General features: G+C 29.5%; 4 protein-coding genes across 7 annotated transcripts; 1 reads left to right on the top strand and 3 right to left on the bottom strand.

Moving 5' to 3' along the window:
* Positions 1–32: 32 nt before the first annotated feature.
* On the bottom strand, positions 33–2,012 carry Deaf1 (deformed epidermal autoregulatory factor 1). Of its 2 annotated transcripts, none has more exons than XM_035094878.1 (4): positions 1,521–2,012; positions 904–1,377; positions 364–828; positions 33–288 (listed from the first exon to the last, which is right to left on the bottom strand). In XM_035094878.1, exons 1-4 carry the CDS (start codon positions 1,770–1,772, stop codon positions 91–93), a joined length of 1,389 nt encoding a protein of 462 aa, XP_034950769.1. In that variant the 5' UTR covers positions 1,773–2,012; the 3' UTR covers positions 33–90. The 2 variants fall into 2 exon arrangements, with proteins under 2 accessions (XP_034950769.1, XP_034950768.1); XM_035094877.1 differs by having other exon boundaries at positions 904–1,404; positions 1,521–2,009.
* A 343-nt stretch (positions 2,013–2,355) lies between these two features.
* On the top strand, positions 2,356–16,869 carry MRG15 (MORF-related gene 15). The gene is made up of 14 exons (XM_035094818.1): positions 2,356–2,878; positions 3,186–3,529; positions 3,623–3,976; positions 4,221–4,350; positions 5,350–6,067; positions 6,172–6,197; positions 7,387–7,937; positions 8,025–8,343; positions 15,044–15,094; positions 15,174–15,291; positions 15,374–15,679; positions 15,768–15,986; positions 16,072–16,244; positions 16,350–16,869. The coding sequence occupies exons 2-14, from the start codon at positions 3,218–3,220 to the stop codon at positions 16,517–16,519; spliced, it is 3,447 nt and encodes a 1,148-aa protein (XP_034950709.1). The 5' UTR covers positions 2,356–2,878; positions 3,186–3,217; the 3' UTR covers positions 16,520–16,869.
* Positions 9,385–13,515, bottom strand: UGP (UDP-glucose pyrophosphorylase). 3 transcript variants are annotated; one of them, XM_035094914.1, is made up of 10 exons: positions 13,381–13,515; positions 11,569–11,805; positions 11,293–11,475; positions 10,987–11,192; positions 10,832–10,907; positions 10,622–10,765; positions 10,421–10,559; positions 10,199–10,336; positions 9,963–10,129; positions 9,385–9,626 (listed from the first exon to the last, which is right to left on the bottom strand). In XM_035094914.1, exons 1-10 carry the CDS (start codon positions 13,402–13,404, stop codon positions 9,414–9,416), a joined length of 1,527 nt encoding a protein of 508 aa, XP_034950805.1. In that variant the 5' UTR covers positions 13,405–13,515; the 3' UTR covers positions 9,385–9,413. The 3 variants fall into 3 exon arrangements, with proteins under 3 accessions (XP_034950805.1, XP_034950806.1, XP_034950807.1); XM_035094915.1 differs by lacking the exon at positions 13,381–13,515 and adding an exon at positions 12,371–12,638; XM_035094916.1 differs by lacking the exon at positions 13,381–13,515 and adding an exon at positions 11,877–12,091.
* On the bottom strand, positions 13,767–14,864 carry Trs20 (TRAPP subunit 20). Its single transcript, XM_035094918.1, has 4 exons — positions 14,753–14,864; positions 14,555–14,667; positions 14,074–14,307; positions 13,767–13,954 (listed from the first exon to the last, which is right to left on the bottom strand). The coding sequence occupies exons 2-4, from the start codon at positions 14,642–14,644 to the stop codon at positions 13,856–13,858; spliced, it is 423 nt and encodes a 140-aa protein (XP_034950809.1). The 5' UTR covers positions 14,645–14,667; positions 14,753–14,864; the 3' UTR covers positions 13,767–13,855.
* Positions 16,870–17,040: the final 171 nt, after the last annotated feature.

Raw genomic sequence — 17,040 nt, 5'->3', positions numbered from 1 at the left:
TTCACTTTTAGACAACTACCATTTATTTTTCATTTTTATAAAGAGTATCGTTACTTTGTCTTATTTTTTTTAATTATGAGATTATCATAATTATTGGTCCTCAGTTGTTGTATTTAGAGTGCCGGCTTCAGAATTACTTTCAACAATCAACATTACAGTCTCTGCTGCACCTCGAACACATTCTACTTGATGTCCAGCCCAATCTTTACGTTGACAAAAGGTTGAACAATATGGCGTACGTCTACAAAGTGAACACTCGGCGAATGCTTCTCGATCGCAATTTGCACACTGAAAATGGTTTTATTTTTATATATAAATTCTCTGTAAAAGTGGCAATTAACCAATATAAAATAACTGCAATACCTTTTTGGTATGAGAACTAGTTGCTGGTTGTAAACCAACAGCTTCAATTACATCACCTCTTGTTCCTAATTGAGCAACTAACGCTTGTTCTCTCTTTTGTTGACGGCTGAGTTCTTTTGCTTCTTCAACAGTTCTCTTAAATTCATAAGCTAATTTTAACATCTTCGTTGACATTTCATCTAATTTTTTAAAAAGATCATCTGTTTGGCCGTTTTCTGTATGTATATTCTGAATTACTTGTTCCTGTTCTTGAGATGGATGAACTACGAGTCCATCAGCTGAAACATATTGAGGCCATACTTGATCTTTATCCTGAGCATTCACATCATTATCACTCTCTTCATTGTTGCTGCAGTCTCGTGAATTGTCACTTTTCATCTTTCTTAAAGGAGTTTCATGCTCAGTATTACTGTCTCTTGCTCTTCTTCGACGTTTGTATGGTGTGAATAGACGAACTGGTCCGCTCTAAAATTAAACAAAAAATATTATTAATAATAACAATAATAAATTCAAATATAATAAATATATTCATCAATTTACTGCACTATCGTCGTCACAGCAAGCAGCGCAGGTACATGATGTAGCATGAGGTTTTAAAATATTTTCTTCAATTAAAGTTTGAAGACTTCTTCCGCCAAATCTAATACTTCTTTTCCAATCTTTACTAGAAGCTCTGCCACAAAGAGCTTCAAACTCGCTCGGTGTGTACCATTCCTGGCCAAGCTTTATACATCTCCCTCTTCCCCCAGATCCAAATCGACTCTTATGCAATTCTGCATTTGTATTCTTACATCTTATCGGTAAAACTGCCATGTTAGCAGACTCAGTCCAGCTGCAAATGTTTTGATTATTATTGTTAGGAGTAACATGAATCTGTTGCTGCTCAGTTTCTGTTTCTTCGGCACTATTTTGTATAACAATATGAGTCGTTTTGAGCTCTCCACTCCACCTGAGTGGGTCAGCTTCCTTATCGTGCCTAGGTTCACAGATAAAGCCATTGTCAACGCATAACATCTGTTTAAATTGGCCAGAGCCTGGCAGCTAGAAGGCAAATAAACCAGAGTATTAGAAACTAGGAATAATCAGTTAACGAAGTTAGGTGTATATTCAATTAGGTATTGAACTTTGATTAGAGTGTTTGGGTAATTGCCATTTACCTGTAATTGATCAGACGTGATGACATTGAAAGTAGTGCCATTAGTAGAATTTGCAACACCAATAATTGAGCCAACGGGTAGAGAAACAGGAACTCCTTGGACAGTAGAAACTCCTTGGACAGTGGTTGTAACCGCGACAGGATGAGCTTCGTGCTCGGTCGTCAGACTGGACGTCTCCTCGGTTTCACTCGTTAATGGTTCGGAAATGTCCGGTAACACGGCGACACTTTCCGATGTTTGATTCTCTTCCATTTCGGCTATTGTCGTTACTTCGTTCAATGGCGTCAGTGCACACAGAATCCAGCAGTCTAATTGTGTTTTATGATACGAAGAATAACATTATTCACAGAAACAAAAAATCAAGACTCTAAGTAATCACGAGACTAACACCTCATGAATCTCATCAGCCATACTAATAGAGAGTGAACAGATGCTACTATCCAGAATGATTTTTTCCAAGAGCGTCCACTAGTTGACAAAAGCGCCACAAGCCACCATATGCGTTTTGTCAAATATAGCGCCACTTTCAAAAATTTATAGATTGTTAATCATTTAATTATTTTGAAATGTTATTTATATATTTTATCATCATTTTTTTTTTACTATACATATTTAAATTATTTAATTAATTTTCTAACTGAACTAATCATTTGTAAAATACAATTTGTTTGAGGTGCATTAATAATATAGCCTGCTAGTGAAGTTGAACTCGAATAATTAATGTTGAAATTATGAAAAAATGATTCATTTCCGTGAATCATCAAGAATTAAAAAAAAAAATTATTTTGGAGTTTAAACTCAGCTGATAGACTAGAATTTTATACCACCGACTAAGTAAGTCATGTATTGATCATTCTGATTTATGAACATCGTGAAGGTGATTATTCTTCGCAATTGTTGAATTTCCTGAACTTATCTATTCAAAGAAATTGTGCAATTGTATTATTATTATTAATAATTGATATAATGTTTATGATACGACGCAATAATAATGACAATCTCTTGACTGTGACGTCATCCTTGAGTTACACAAGCGTCATCGGTCAATCTACTGGATAAAATTAGCAAACACAGCAAGCATTTTAGAGCAGAAAGTCAATTAGTGCGTGTGTTGGTGTAGAATAATTTTTTAAAGTCACACAATTGTCAAACGGTTCTCTCTTTGAAGTTTGATAATCTGACAGTAAAATATCAGCTGTGTGTTTTCATTTTAAACGGTATCATATTCTTTTCTTTGTTTTGTGTATATGTCTTCGGCTTACACCAACGAGAAGTGTGGCAGTACTTGAGAAAATAGAACTATGTGAACATCGTTCAAATTTCTTTCTACTTTCGATATTTACTTCCTTCTTGAACAAGTAAGGATTTGGTCAATTTTATTTTCTTTCATTCAATGTTTACATAAATACAATTTATTATCAATTTATTATCAACACCAGTAGTTTCTTGGTGTAGAGGAGAGGTTATTTTATATTTCTTACACGTGTTTTTTTTTATCTCAAGTATTGCTTTGAAATTATTCAAATAAAAGAATATTTTTAAATTTAAGATTCATTTTTTCTGTCTTAATTATATTTAGATTTTTCGTTTTTGTTCTTAAATATATTTTTCTTAAAGCTCAAGAATAGCTAACTCACTGACTAATGAATTATTATTAATTTTCAGTTCAATATAAAAGGAAGGAAAATTAATTTACAATGGCAATGCAACAATTTTGTTTACGATGGAATAATCATCAACCAAATTTTATCTCAGTATTTTCGTCATTATTAACGAATGAGACTTTGGTTGATGTTACTCTAGCTGCTGAAGGTAGGCACCTTCAGGCACACAAAGTGGTGCTTTCAGCTTGTAGTACATATTTCCAATCATTGTTTACGGTTAATCCATGTCAACATCCTATTGTGATTCTTAAAGACGTGAAATTCTCAGATCTGAAAATTATGGTAGATTTTATGTACTATGGAGAAGTCAATGTATCTGAGGATCAGTTGCCATCAGTTATCAAGGTAAACAATTTAGTCTATCTGGAATTAAAAAGTATCATAAGTCAAGGAAATTTGAAATGACTTGTTTAAGAATACTTTTGTTTATTATTTTAGACTGCAGAAAGTTTAAAAATAAAAGGACTAGCCGAAATGCATTCGGCATCTTTAACCAAATGGCCGAGTGGAAGCAGCGAACCCAGCGGGGGAGATAGAGGAGAGTCATGTTCTCCCAGTCCGTCTCCACTATCTCCCTCATTTCGAAGAAAAAGAATGAGAAAAACCTCTACTGGTTCAACATCTGGATCTGGAGATAAACCAGAAGATGGAAATGAAATTACACTTGTAGCGACAAATATAGTAAAACCTGAACCGATTATTATGGCTCAGGATAGCGGTGATAATTCAAGACGTCCACTAAATACAAGTACTGAGTCACAAGGAAGTATTGATGAGGATCAAATATCAATTGTAAGAATACTTGTGTGTATCATACTCAACCCTTTGAAAGCATTCTTTTAATAATCGTAATTAAAACGATTACCCATGACTGACTTATTATTTCTTTATTTATGGATAAAAATAAAAAGATGTAATTCATTTTATCGTTCAGAATTACTTTAAAGGAAAGGCTTTGAAAGGGTTAAGAAATGTACATGGGCATTTTTTTTAAATTCAGAAACAATAGTTAATTAATTACCATTAATTTTTTTAGATGAGTAATATGGAAAGTAGTACAGCAACAACACCCGCCCAAAGTGAAGGTTCAATGCAGGATATAAGTCAACAATCTGGAGCAAACATAGGTCAAAGTTCACTTTCTTCACAAGCTCCACCACATCAAGGTGAGATACCATTTTTTTCAATACTATTCTTCATTCATCTAATCATAATATCATACAAAAAATATTTTTTATATTACTTTATACTAAGTTATCATTTTTATTCAAGTTTTTTAGAAAATGAACCAAATCTTGTTTCAATTTTTTATCGAGTACAGATTACAATATTTATATTTTATTTATTTATGCTAGAAGAATACTCGAAGTAGTTTATTTTCTATTTTATCGTTTACTAGACAATCCCAAAAGTAGCGAGTGAATTTTTGTTATCGTTTCAATCAGCGAAAAAAATATTCTCGTGCTCTCTTTGCATGATTATGAGTCCATGCTCAATTGTGTGATATATGCTGGCACAGATGCGTTCAAGTATGTTGCACAACGGAATCAACAGACGTTTGACATGAAAATAGAGCGGATGTATCAAAAAAATATATTGAATTGAAAATAATATGATTAATTATATATATAATAAATGATAATATGATAATAGAATAATGGCACACAGATACATAGCACACAAAAATTATTTTTAAAATTTTGTTCAAAAACTTTATTGTGATTTGAAGTGTCTATGTATGCTCTTCCTAAGCCATTCGATTGTTATTATCAAGTAGGGAATTTACTTCTTGAAATTGTGCTTGAGGTGTATCTGTGCCATGCCATGTTTATTTAACATTTATTATACTTCCACTAATTTATATACATAATTATTCATATAAACTATTTTTCCAACTAAGTAGAGGTATAGTTTTTAACAATTGCACATCTCAAATAATGGTTAATAATCTTATGATTTATTGCTTTAATTAAATATTAGACACAGATTTTTTTGAGTTAAAGAAAGATAAATAGCTAGATAATAATTAAGAAGAAAAATTAATTAGATAAAAATTTGTTTAATTCTAATAGCTTCTTTTCTCTATTTTGAAGTGTAAATGTTAATCGTATAGTTTTTGAAATTGTCTATGCTCTGACCAAAGAATAAATTGGTCTGTTCTACAGGATTGCAATGGACAATCATGGAGCATACGTATCCACGTTTCGCTCTATCCTCGTGTCAAACGAATCTGTCGATCCAAGCATCATCAGCATTCACGACGCCTGAAATAACGGCGTCTGCGAGCATCAGCGATCAGTATCCTGGTACCAGCACCACTGGTTCTAGTTGTGCATTGACCAACTATTCAAATTCAACGCATGGATCACTTCAATATGCATCAGCAAGTGGCACCTCACCATCAGCACAATGTTCAAACAGTTGTCAAAGTCCTTGTGCCAGTCCTCAAGCAACAGTTAAGAGAAAAAGATCAACAAACCCACAGGCTGATGAAAATTTTATTAGAGCCCTTGATGCGGTACGTTACGGTGGTATAGGATTCTGCAAAGCTGCAAGAATGTTCGGTGTAAACAACAGAACCCTTTGGTTAGAATATAAAAAACGTGGTTACCCAAACAATCGACCGAGTGTTAAGTCAAGAGCGAAACAAGAGTCTAATTCATCACCACCACCAGCACCAACTACGCAACCTGTAGATCCACAAAGTCCAACATCCATGGGTCCACCCACGACTCCTCATAGTTCACACGATACTCACACTATTCTTACTTCTCATAGTCCTCATTCGATGCTCAATAGCTATGTAGATAGTAGGCATTTAGATTATACTCTAACAAATGCAACTATGCCTATGAATTTACATGGAGTTAATTACAACGCTATGTGAACTCATTACTTTCCAAATTACGTGTACAAATAGACTTTAGTAATCATATTGAATTGAATGAAGTTAGTTGATACTTTTATGCTAAATTTGTGGAATATAGTGTACTCGTGAAAGAGTGTAAAATAGGTAGAGTTTTATTTTAATCTGTAAATATTTTTTGTGCGTAAAAAGTTGATCGTTTCGGATATGAAATTATTTTTTTTATTTTATTTATGTTAATATTGTCAAGTGTGCTAAAGAATGGACTTGAAGTATCTTTGGCTTTTATAGAAAAATTTATCATAAAAGTGATAACAATAATTTACTATAATGCCTTTTTTTCATCATTAAATTTATCAATAAGAATATTATTATTGAATAAACCAACGAACAACTATTTGACTGAAAAGAATAATTATTTATCTCAATAATATTTTATTACAAAAATGGAACCTTTTTTATGAATTATTCGAATTTATAAAAAACAAATAATTTAAAAATTATTTATTTAAATTAATAATTGAAGAGATTATAAGACAGAAATATTAAAAGTCCATTCTTTGATTAGACTGATTATATTGATGACAATTTTATGAGAAAATTGGTCTAAGTGATAGAAAAAATTTTATATAAATATAAGAGTCTTTCATTATTAAGAGTCTCTTAGTATTCGATATTTTCCACAAATAATGAAAATAATAATTGTCAACACTTACTGTCATAATAGAGTTAATTATTGATACCAGCTTTTAAAATATATTATTCAGCTACACATCGATCATTATGTGGATAAAAGAAATAGTATTGATATACTTTTTTTTACTGACTAAAAATTGAAATGGCTTAAAGACGAATTCTGTTAATTTAAATTTTAATTTAAAATGATTAAACAGGGAAAAAAAAATAAGTGTGATTTAATATAATTAATAACATTGATTCATAAATGTCATTACTGGACACAAAATGCTGATAATTTAGTTAATTACATTGATTGTATATCTATTAGCGATGTGTTTCCAGAAATGATGACAATAATAATTATACTAGTTATATTTTTATTCAATTGCGTCATTATTTATTACCTGTAATGCAATTTATACTTAAATAAAATCATAAGATCGCTCTCGCATCTTGTAATGTACAGATAACGATTGTCATTCGTTTCAAAAACTCTTATTTCATTATTAGTACAAAAAATAGTAGTTTTTAAAATTATAATTCTTCTTTATTGGTGAGTAATTAAAATTACGATAAAAGTATTATTTTATTTTGTTTAATATAAACAAAATGATATTATGCTATATTTTTTATTAATTTTTTAAATTGTATTTTCCAGCCCATCATAGCAAACCAGTGGAAACAAAACGAACTCGACTGTTACTGATGAGACAAACCCGAGTAGTGAGGAAAGAGACTGAACCAGGACATCCATCTCCAGACAGTGATCCAGGTTCACCACGAATTGTATCGACAGGGGCGGCATCACATCCTGTTACTCCAATATTAAATCTTCCTTCAACATCACAACATTGGCAAGACAATGAGCCTGCAGCTACTTCCAAACAAACGTTATTAACTGTGACGACTTGTACAAATTTGTTAACTGTACCACAACCATCTTATTTGGTTAAACAACATTCACATCCTCTTCTACCAAGTCAACAACAAAGCTCTTCTGGTAATTATTGGATGCAAAGACAACACTCGAATCCAGAGTATCCCGGACGATCTTCCAGTCCTTCTACATCTGGGGATCCTATTCCCTTGATAAAAGTGGAAGAAGGTCAAGTAGAGTCAAGAGTGATTAAAGATAGTGGAAGCAATTCTAATAATAGTGGACTTAGAATTATTCCGGCTGAATTATTAAGAAGCTCATCAACACCGCAGGTAGCTATTAAAAACAATTCGTTGAGTGCTTTCTTTGCTAATTGTAGAAAATTAATAAAATATTTATAAATGAATATTTTATTTTAGCTTGCATCTGGAAGTAGTACTGAACTAAGACCGATTCGAGAAATAAGAGACATAAGAGAAGGTCGAGATATAAGGGAAGGGAGAGAAGGAAGTGACCAACGTTTAGGTCATTGTCCTGTCCAACGACCAGGACCAGCGCTAGGTTGTAATCACTGTTGGAATACGGTAGACACTCATGGACGTACTTTACGACGAAAGACAAAATATCATTGTCCTGAATGTCAAATTAATTTGTGTATTGTTCCGTGTTTCCAAGAGTTCCATGAACGACAACGAGACAGTTTGACAATGAAATCATTACCAAAAACTAGTTCAATCTAACGCTGTAAAAATTACATTTTTCAAAATACAAATGACATGAATCATTTCTTCATATTTTGCATATCACATGCTACAATCAAAATTATTCAAACCTTTTCGAAATTATTTTCGATGATTTAGACTTAAGTTTTTTGAGAAATTTTTTTACTATTCTCTTATTTTAATGTTGTATTTATTTATCTCTACTATTTATTAAAGATTTTTTATATTCAATGATATTAAAAATGTATGAAGTCAATTGATATTATCGGTTAAAACTTTCATATCTCAAAATAAAAATAAGAAAATTTGATAAAACCGTCCGGGATATTCTAATAATGGTACCTAATGTCCAATAATTATATAATCTATATTTTGTCTTGAACTTTATCGGATATGCAAAAATACAGTGTTAAATTGTACGCTGAAACAAAAAGACTTGGGAAATTGTATGTAAAACTGAAGCTACCTGTTTATTCAATAGATCTTGTACAGTTGATCTATTATAATAAATAGTAATTAGTTCATAATATCACTTGTATTTAATTAAACCATTATCCATTTCTCTAAGTTTGTTTTTATTTATGTAATTTAAAAAATTATTTTTGTCGACTAGACAATTATTTATTTAAATTCCATCAAAAAACTACAAAAAATTTGTTCAATAGATTTTTATACAATGATGAATTTACTTCATTATTATTATAATTAAACACTAATGAGTGAATTATATAACCGATCGATTAATCTCAGACATGATATCAACTCAAACATACTCTAAATACAATTTATTTGATAATTGGTAGTCAATACTAATATTGGTATTAATATCAAGAAAAATTAAATTGTTTCTGAGCTGTTTATCACAGACAGATTCATTTAATTAATCAAAAAGCACAGAATTTTATTGAAACATATAATTATTAATAAAAACATATTATTAACAATTATATTTATATTAATATTTTAACATTACTCTCATATCTATCAAATATAATACCAATATTTGATATTATTACCATTTACAAAATATATAAGGGCTACATTTTATTGAATTAAGTTTTCTATAAAAATGATAATTGATTTTATTTAGTGGTCCAAAATACGAAGATTTCCAGATACAATTTTATTCTCCAAAATTGTTCCTGATGGTAAATCTATACGTTCACCATGATTCGCAATCACTATAACTGTTCCTCTTAATGAAACATCCCGACCAAAAGTTACGTCTCCAGATACGGTTAAGTGGTCGAGTTCTAAAAGATCCGGTATGCTGGCGAATCGTCGAGTAAATTCTGCTACCTAAAAAAAAATCATAATAAAAATAATTTTTTACAAGTCTTAATTGTTCAATAATAATGAATGGTAAAATTTTTTTTAAAACAAATGAATAGTAATAATTATATTTATTCATCCGTTAATCATTTATCTATTATCGTAAATTTGCATAGATGAAAGATTGAATTGATTTGTACAATTCATAGATATCACTTTCATTTTTCTTAACGAGTCAGTAATCTATGAATTAATTAGTTGGCACGATTCATTATAAACTCTATTATCGTGATTGAAATACAGCTACTTGATTATTTCTTAACAATTCATTATCGTCATTTAGAATACAATTAAAGCAATTACCTTCGCAAAATGATTATCACCTAGTTTAATCAACGGTGTCACAGGGAACATTCTCTTAGGGCTCATGAGTAACGAGCCGTTTTTAAGAACATATAAATTACTTTTCACAAGAAGCAAATCTGAAGTTTTCTTTACAGGTAAAAATCTTCTTCGTGGTACATGAATACCTGAACAATAAAAGATTAAAATGATTACTTAGCACAAAAATAATTTTCAAAGACTCACAATAACTGTACCTATGCTTCCTTCAAATGATTTCATAGCTGCACCAACTGCAGTTTCCAGCTGAATAATATTTAATCCATTATCTAATTCTTTGGGATTCACAATAATTTCCATATCCAGTGTGTGTTCACTCAATATACGTTTGATTGCTGTTAAAAAAATTAAATTAACAAGTTTAGTCTCAGAGCAACTATTTATTTGGAACCAGAAATAACAAAAAACAGTGAACTTACCGCTCAGTTTAGCCCATAGATTATTGGTATTAAAGAATTTAAAGGTCTTAACAGATTTAAAATCATCTATACGTTCTTTCGGAACTTGTGCAATTTCCAAAAGACGTAGTTTGTTTTCATATTGAATTAAAGTGCCTCCCTGAATTAAAAGAAAATTTGAGAATATATAAATCAAATGAATTATTGACTCATAATAATTACCTTGACGTCGGCGCGAGTCTTATCTGTGACTTCCATAATAAATTCATGTGGAGTACCACTTGGTTCAAGGACTAATTTCAAAATTTTACTATCTACTGTTGCTCCTAAATTATCAATATTTGAGATAAAACAGTATTCACGACCCTGAAGAAAAATCGATTATTTGAAAATGTAGAATTTTTATTTTCTTATCTGAAATTACTAAATTACCTCTTTTATAAATTCATCTAATAATCCTGATCGTTGAAAGCTTTCATAAAAGTCTCCGTGTCCAGGAGGATACCATCTAAAATTAATAACATCATTTTATTTATTGTTCTTCAAAATATTTTAAATGAATATTTTTTATTCGTATTAATACTAACGCTTCTATATCTTCTTCAACATCACAGCATTTAGGAACAGGAAGTAAAGACTCCCTACTGATACGTGGATAACAGCTTTGATTAAAAGTCTTGACGATGATATCAATTCCCTTGTATTTTCTGATAATTCTTTGGGTTTCATCATCGGTATTGAAAGAGTTCATCAAAACTAATGGTACGCTGACATTATATTCCCTGTTCAAATGCTAAAAAAATTTAATAAATAAAATATTTATACAAGTAAATATAAAAATAACTTTTCCATTCAAGTGCTAATTTTTCAATTTTAAGATTAAATTAATTTACCTCAATTTGTTGTACAGTAAGATCTAAAAATGTAAGGTCATTGCGGACAACAATAGATGATTTAGGTCCATGACAACCCATACTTGTTCCTAATCCTCCATTTAACTTAACAACTACTAATTTATTTAGCATGCTTCGAATCTCCTCGTAACCAGGCTCCACAAGAGAGTCATAGTCTCTGATCTAAAACAATTATATACAATATAAATAAATGTTATTTTCTTATTAAATTAATTTTATTTTATTCAATTTGTTTTAATGAAAGTCGTTACTCACTGCTCCTTCTGGTAATTTTTGAATTTGTTCCCATACCACTGAAGGCCCCTGGTCTTGGAGAAACTTCTGGAACAGCTTCTGAAAACCTCCAAGTTCCACCTTGAAACGGTCTCGAAGGTGAGGAGCAGCAGTTGCCTCCAAACGATTAAGTTCGAACTGCATTTCACTTTCAGCATCTCTTTTAGTTCTTTCTCGAAAAGCCTGAGTGTCAGAAGGCTGACGAACATGCCCTCGAGACTGGAAAATCAAAAAACAAATTTTAACAATCAGTTGAATAAATCCAAACAAGTTTTAATTTGCAGCCAGACCTCTCGATAATTTAAATCTTTCTCCTATTTTATGTTATGTATCACTTCTTAGAGTTAAATGATTCATAATGCTAAAAGTCTAAATGCAATATGCGGGTCAACTCTAGCTTTGCAACAGCTCTTTAAATCAACTCTTATCAACTTTCAAAGTCAAGGAATAATACACTGAACAATTCTTCTTCAACTACTATTTCTCTACTTTAAACCGACCAGTCAATCATCTCTATTTATGCAAGAAATAGCCTTCATTGCTTCCCACTATGCAGAAGTTCTAACTCAGTAAAAATATATTAAACTGTGGCGCATCATTTTTACTGTATCACGTTGATATAACTGTCAAGAAGCTTTAATTATCAACTATTAACACGAAACCATGATAGAAGTGTAAGTTTAAAATTCAGATGAATGATTCAGTTTTTAAAAATTTATGATTATACTGATGCTAAGTATATGCAAAGTCAATGATAAAATTAAAATAAATATTTTACACTTACTTGAAGTAAATATTCCATGTGTTAAACTTAAATTATTTAATAAATTAAAAAATGTTTAATTCAATGAATTAGTTAAAAGCGTATAAATAATGTGAGAAAGAATTAACTGCAGCGGTTGAAAACCCCGTGGGTCTCTGAATGTTTTTAGGAGTAAAATGATAATAAATATGGTTATCATTGTGTTAAAGTCTATACATGTTATCGTTTGCTTTATCAACAAGACGAAGGTCTGATGGATCCAATGAAGTCTTAACTGCTAATGCGACATGGAATTGTTGATTGGAAAATGCTATCTTTATTTTAAATTTTTAATGATGGTATTATCCCAATCGGCTTTTGACAAGTTGGCCTAATTTTTCGCTTGATTATTTATCATATATTTTCACAATGTTTGTCTTAAGAAACATGCAAGTATACTAAATAAATGGAAAATAATGTTATAATTTTCATTTTTAAGTATCACAAGTACTTTTTAAATTGTTATTATTCCACTAAAGTTATTACTAACTGATATTCAATTCATAAATAAATTTGTCATAATTTTCTATCTATGAGGAATGATGTAGCATAATTGCAAAAAGTAGAGAGGAAATTCTTAATATGGCATTGCATAATCATTATGACGCAGCAAATAGTTATTGTATTGAAAACAATAAATTTAAACAATTTTTACAAACAATTATCTTTTAAAATTTGATTTTTTGGATAAGGGTATACATTAAGTGAAATTTAAAACCAATTAATGGAACTCATGATAATGATGAATAGAAAAGTATTTATTGTGTCTACACTATTGTCTTATCGCGAAAAAATCTTATCTTAATGACTGAAAGTTTATTATTTTATTTAGAAAAATTGATCTTTCCTCATTTACTTATCAACAATGAAAAAAAAGAGGTTAACTGAACCAATTAGTCTTTTTTATTAGTTTCTTTTTATTTTAACAGTATGTAAGTTAGTTTTGATATCTTATAATTGTTCAGAATATTGAAAATTCTTGGAAAATTTACCTTGTTGTCATCAACAGACAGCATTTTGACAGATGATAAGATTCGTAAATACCACAACAAACCTGTGTCTACTTGTTATTTAACCACTTGAGCATTGGTACTTGACCTCTAACTACCTTAAAGGTCACTTATCTGACTGGGTCTTGCGCAAAAATATATTTATATATATTGAAATTTTAATTACATGCCAGTTATTTTGATTTTGACCAATAGTTATATCTAAAAAATTGTTTCCTATCGATAAAAAAATTATATCAATCAATCGCGTTAGAATAAATTGCTAAATTTTTTATGGTAGAGATTTATAATGATTCATTTAGGTCAGTAATATCTGTAAATAAACTTTATTATTTTAAAAAAACTTTCTAAAATTAACATATTGCAGAATTCATTAATTTAAAATAAATTAAAAATGTACAAGTATTTAAATATTTATAAATGATTTTATAATTATTTCTTATTTTATCATAAATATTTATGATGATAAGTATTTTCGACCATACAGTTGAGCTTTTTTTTCGAAGCTAACACAATTGATTGGAGTGTTCAATTTGTAAAACGGATTCATAGAATACTGTAACATAAATTTGAATAAATTAAAATATATTTAATAAGTTATATCCATTCATAAAGTATTTATTAACATAATTCTTCTTATGAGATAAATTATATCTAGAATAGCTTGTCAAGTACCTTTATATACATCTCATATATCTCATTGAAGAAGTTTTTAATACCATCTTCATTTTTAGTGTCGTGAACCATAAGAAATTTAATTTGAGTTGCTGTAACAAATGCGCTGACAAACCATTGATTGAATTTGTCAATTACTTTTAAATGCATGCTTGTCGTTTTCCATTTATGTTCATCAACTAAATCAAGAGCTGCATGAGCTATAAATTGACTAAGATGAGCATGGTCTTCTTTCTGCAAAAAAAAGCTAAATTAAATTTAAATTGTTAAAATAAAAATACAAAATAACTATTAATTATAATTCTTATTATTATTATCCTTGTTTATGTGATCATTAATGTTCAACATAAAAATAAACAATGTAATTCAACAGTTTGTTATGAAAAAAGTTGATTAATATTTATTGTTCTTTTTTTCCAGTTTATTTAAAAAAAATAGCAATAAATTTTTTTCAATGATTATGGATAATTAAAATAATTACCTTAGAATCTTTATTTGAACCACTGAATTCTATCTCAAATAATGGGTTATCTGCATTACCAACAATAACAAAATAATAATTTGCTGTCATACTGATAGTTATGATTGATTTATCTTAAAAATTGAGGAATGGTGTTAATCAAATCATTTTCTAGCAAATGAATTATTATTAGTGGATTTAATAGTATAAGATAATTACTTGTAATTCAATCATATAATTATTCTATAGAAACAAAATATTCAATTACTCCAAAATAAGGCATTATCGGCCATACTTGTCATGGCGCTAGGCTCGTTCATCTGAATCATCCTGAACGCAACTGCAAAGCAAATCGATAGTCACTATCGAGTGTAAGTATATCGATATATTTTTTTCATGTGTTTGTTTCACGACTATGTTCAGTGCCCTGCTTCGATACAAACAGATACAAATTTTGATAAACAATCATTTAAAGTTTGAAATAATTGATTGTTAATATAAAAAAAATAGTATTTCATTTATTCCCTGTTCAAATGCCTTTTAAGTGTAAATTTCAAGAAGGTGAAGTTGAATTGGATTATTTAAAATATTATCATTTAATATTCAAGAATTTTTGTTTTATTTTTATTTTTTTATGCAGGCGAAAAAGTACTTTGTTTCCATGGACCTCTAATTTATGAAGCAAAATGTTTGAAGGCACAAATTTCTAAGGAAAAACAAATAAAGTATTTAATCCATTATGCAGGCTGGAATAAAAAGTAATACAATTTTTTTTAGTTTAATTATTGCAATTAAGTTTGAAATTATTAAAGGTTTTGTAAAATGATCCTTTGTTTTCAGTTGGGATGAATGGGTTCCAGAAAGTCGTGTATTAAAATATAATGAAGCCAATGTTCAGAAACAAAAAGAAGTTCAGCGTGCTCATGCAGCTCAACAGTCATCACAAAAAGGGAAAAAAGGAACATCGGTAGTCAAAGCACAAGGACGTAAGAGCGAAAGTGGTAAAGACAAAGATTCAGAAAGTCGAGCTAGTACACCTGTTCCTAATAGTGACAAAACTACTGGTCGTGGAAACAAAACTAGTAGTGGCTCTGCTACACCATCATCACATGATTCGTCATCTGAAGCTCCAAGAAAGAAACGCAGGTAAATAATAATGATGACACATTATAATTTAAATATCATTCTGAGGAACTGAATAATTTATTGTAACAATAAAAAATTCTTTTTTTAGTCGTGTAGATCCGTCTGTAGAAACTGAAGAACAATTTTTAACAAAAGTAGAAGTGAAGGTGAAAATTCCTGATGAATTAAAACCATGGCTAGTTGACGATTGGGATGCAATTACTAGACAAAGAAAATTAGTTACACTACCGGCGAGGCATACAATTGACCAAATTTTAGATGATTATGTTAAATTCAAGACGTCGAGCAAAACTAATACTCCAAATAAGTAAACATTTATTGCTATAATTTTTTATTGAGTTAATTAAACAGTGTAATAATTATTTAATATTCCGTAATATTATCTTTATTAGAGAAAGTGCAGTTTTAGAAGTGACAAAAGGCCTACGAGAGTATTTTAATGTTATGTTAGGAACACAGTTGTTATATAGATGGGAACGTCAACAATACAGTGAAATAATGGCAGAAAAACCAAACACTCCACCAAGTCAAATATATGGAGCCATTCATTTGCTTCGGTTATTTGGTAATTGATAGTTATTTTTTTTTTTTATTATATATATTGGGCAACAAGTGCAATTAGAATTATGATTAAAAAATAATTCAACTTATTAAATGTTGAACTTTTTAGTGAAATTGGGCTGTATGTTATCGTATACTCCTTTGGATGAAAGAAGTATCCAATTATTACTTGCTCACATCCATGATTTTTTACGATATCTTCATAAAAATAGTAGTGACTTATTCAGCCTTCAAGATTACGGAGCAGCAACTCCTGAATATCACAGAAAGTGTGGATAATGAGAGGTAAATTAATTGCATAAATAATTCAAATTATCAATTAATTACGTTGTATATCTTTGATAACGGTGTTGATGATTCTCAATATATCATTGCCGATAAAAATGATCGATTATAGCTGTATTTTGACCTCTAATCTCAATTGACTTCACTTTTCAATTTTTTTATTATTAATGAAAGTGGTATATTGATATTTGACTGTTTTATTGAACCGAATGCTTTATCATTTAACTTTATATAAAGATAAAGATAAAATTGGTAGGTTTTTCAAATTATAAAATTTGGAAATTTAATTGACATTAATCGATTGTAATCAAAAAAACATGTATTTAAATTGACTGATAATCGTATAAAAAAATGGAAGATGATTTTAAACTTTAAATAATTTATTTTTCAAATGTATTGATTAATTTTGACATAAATTATTTAACAATATATGGATTTTTTAATCAATAACATCGAAAATACTTCCAAAATATTTTTTTTTTAATTAAATTAAAATGACTTATCTTAACTATTCA

The sequence above is a fragment of the Chelonus insularis genome, unplaced genomic scaffold (genome assembly GCF_013357705.1).
Source record: "Chelonus insularis isolate UGA/USDA-ARS -01 unplaced genomic scaffold, ASM1335770v1 scaffold_714_pilon, whole genome shotgun sequence".
Classification (NCBI taxonomy): Eukaryota; Metazoa; Arthropoda; class Insecta; order Hymenoptera; family Braconidae; genus Chelonus; species Chelonus insularis.
The sequence above is the reverse complement of the archived record's forward strand: the minus strand, read 5'-3'. Positions and strand labels throughout refer to the sequence as shown.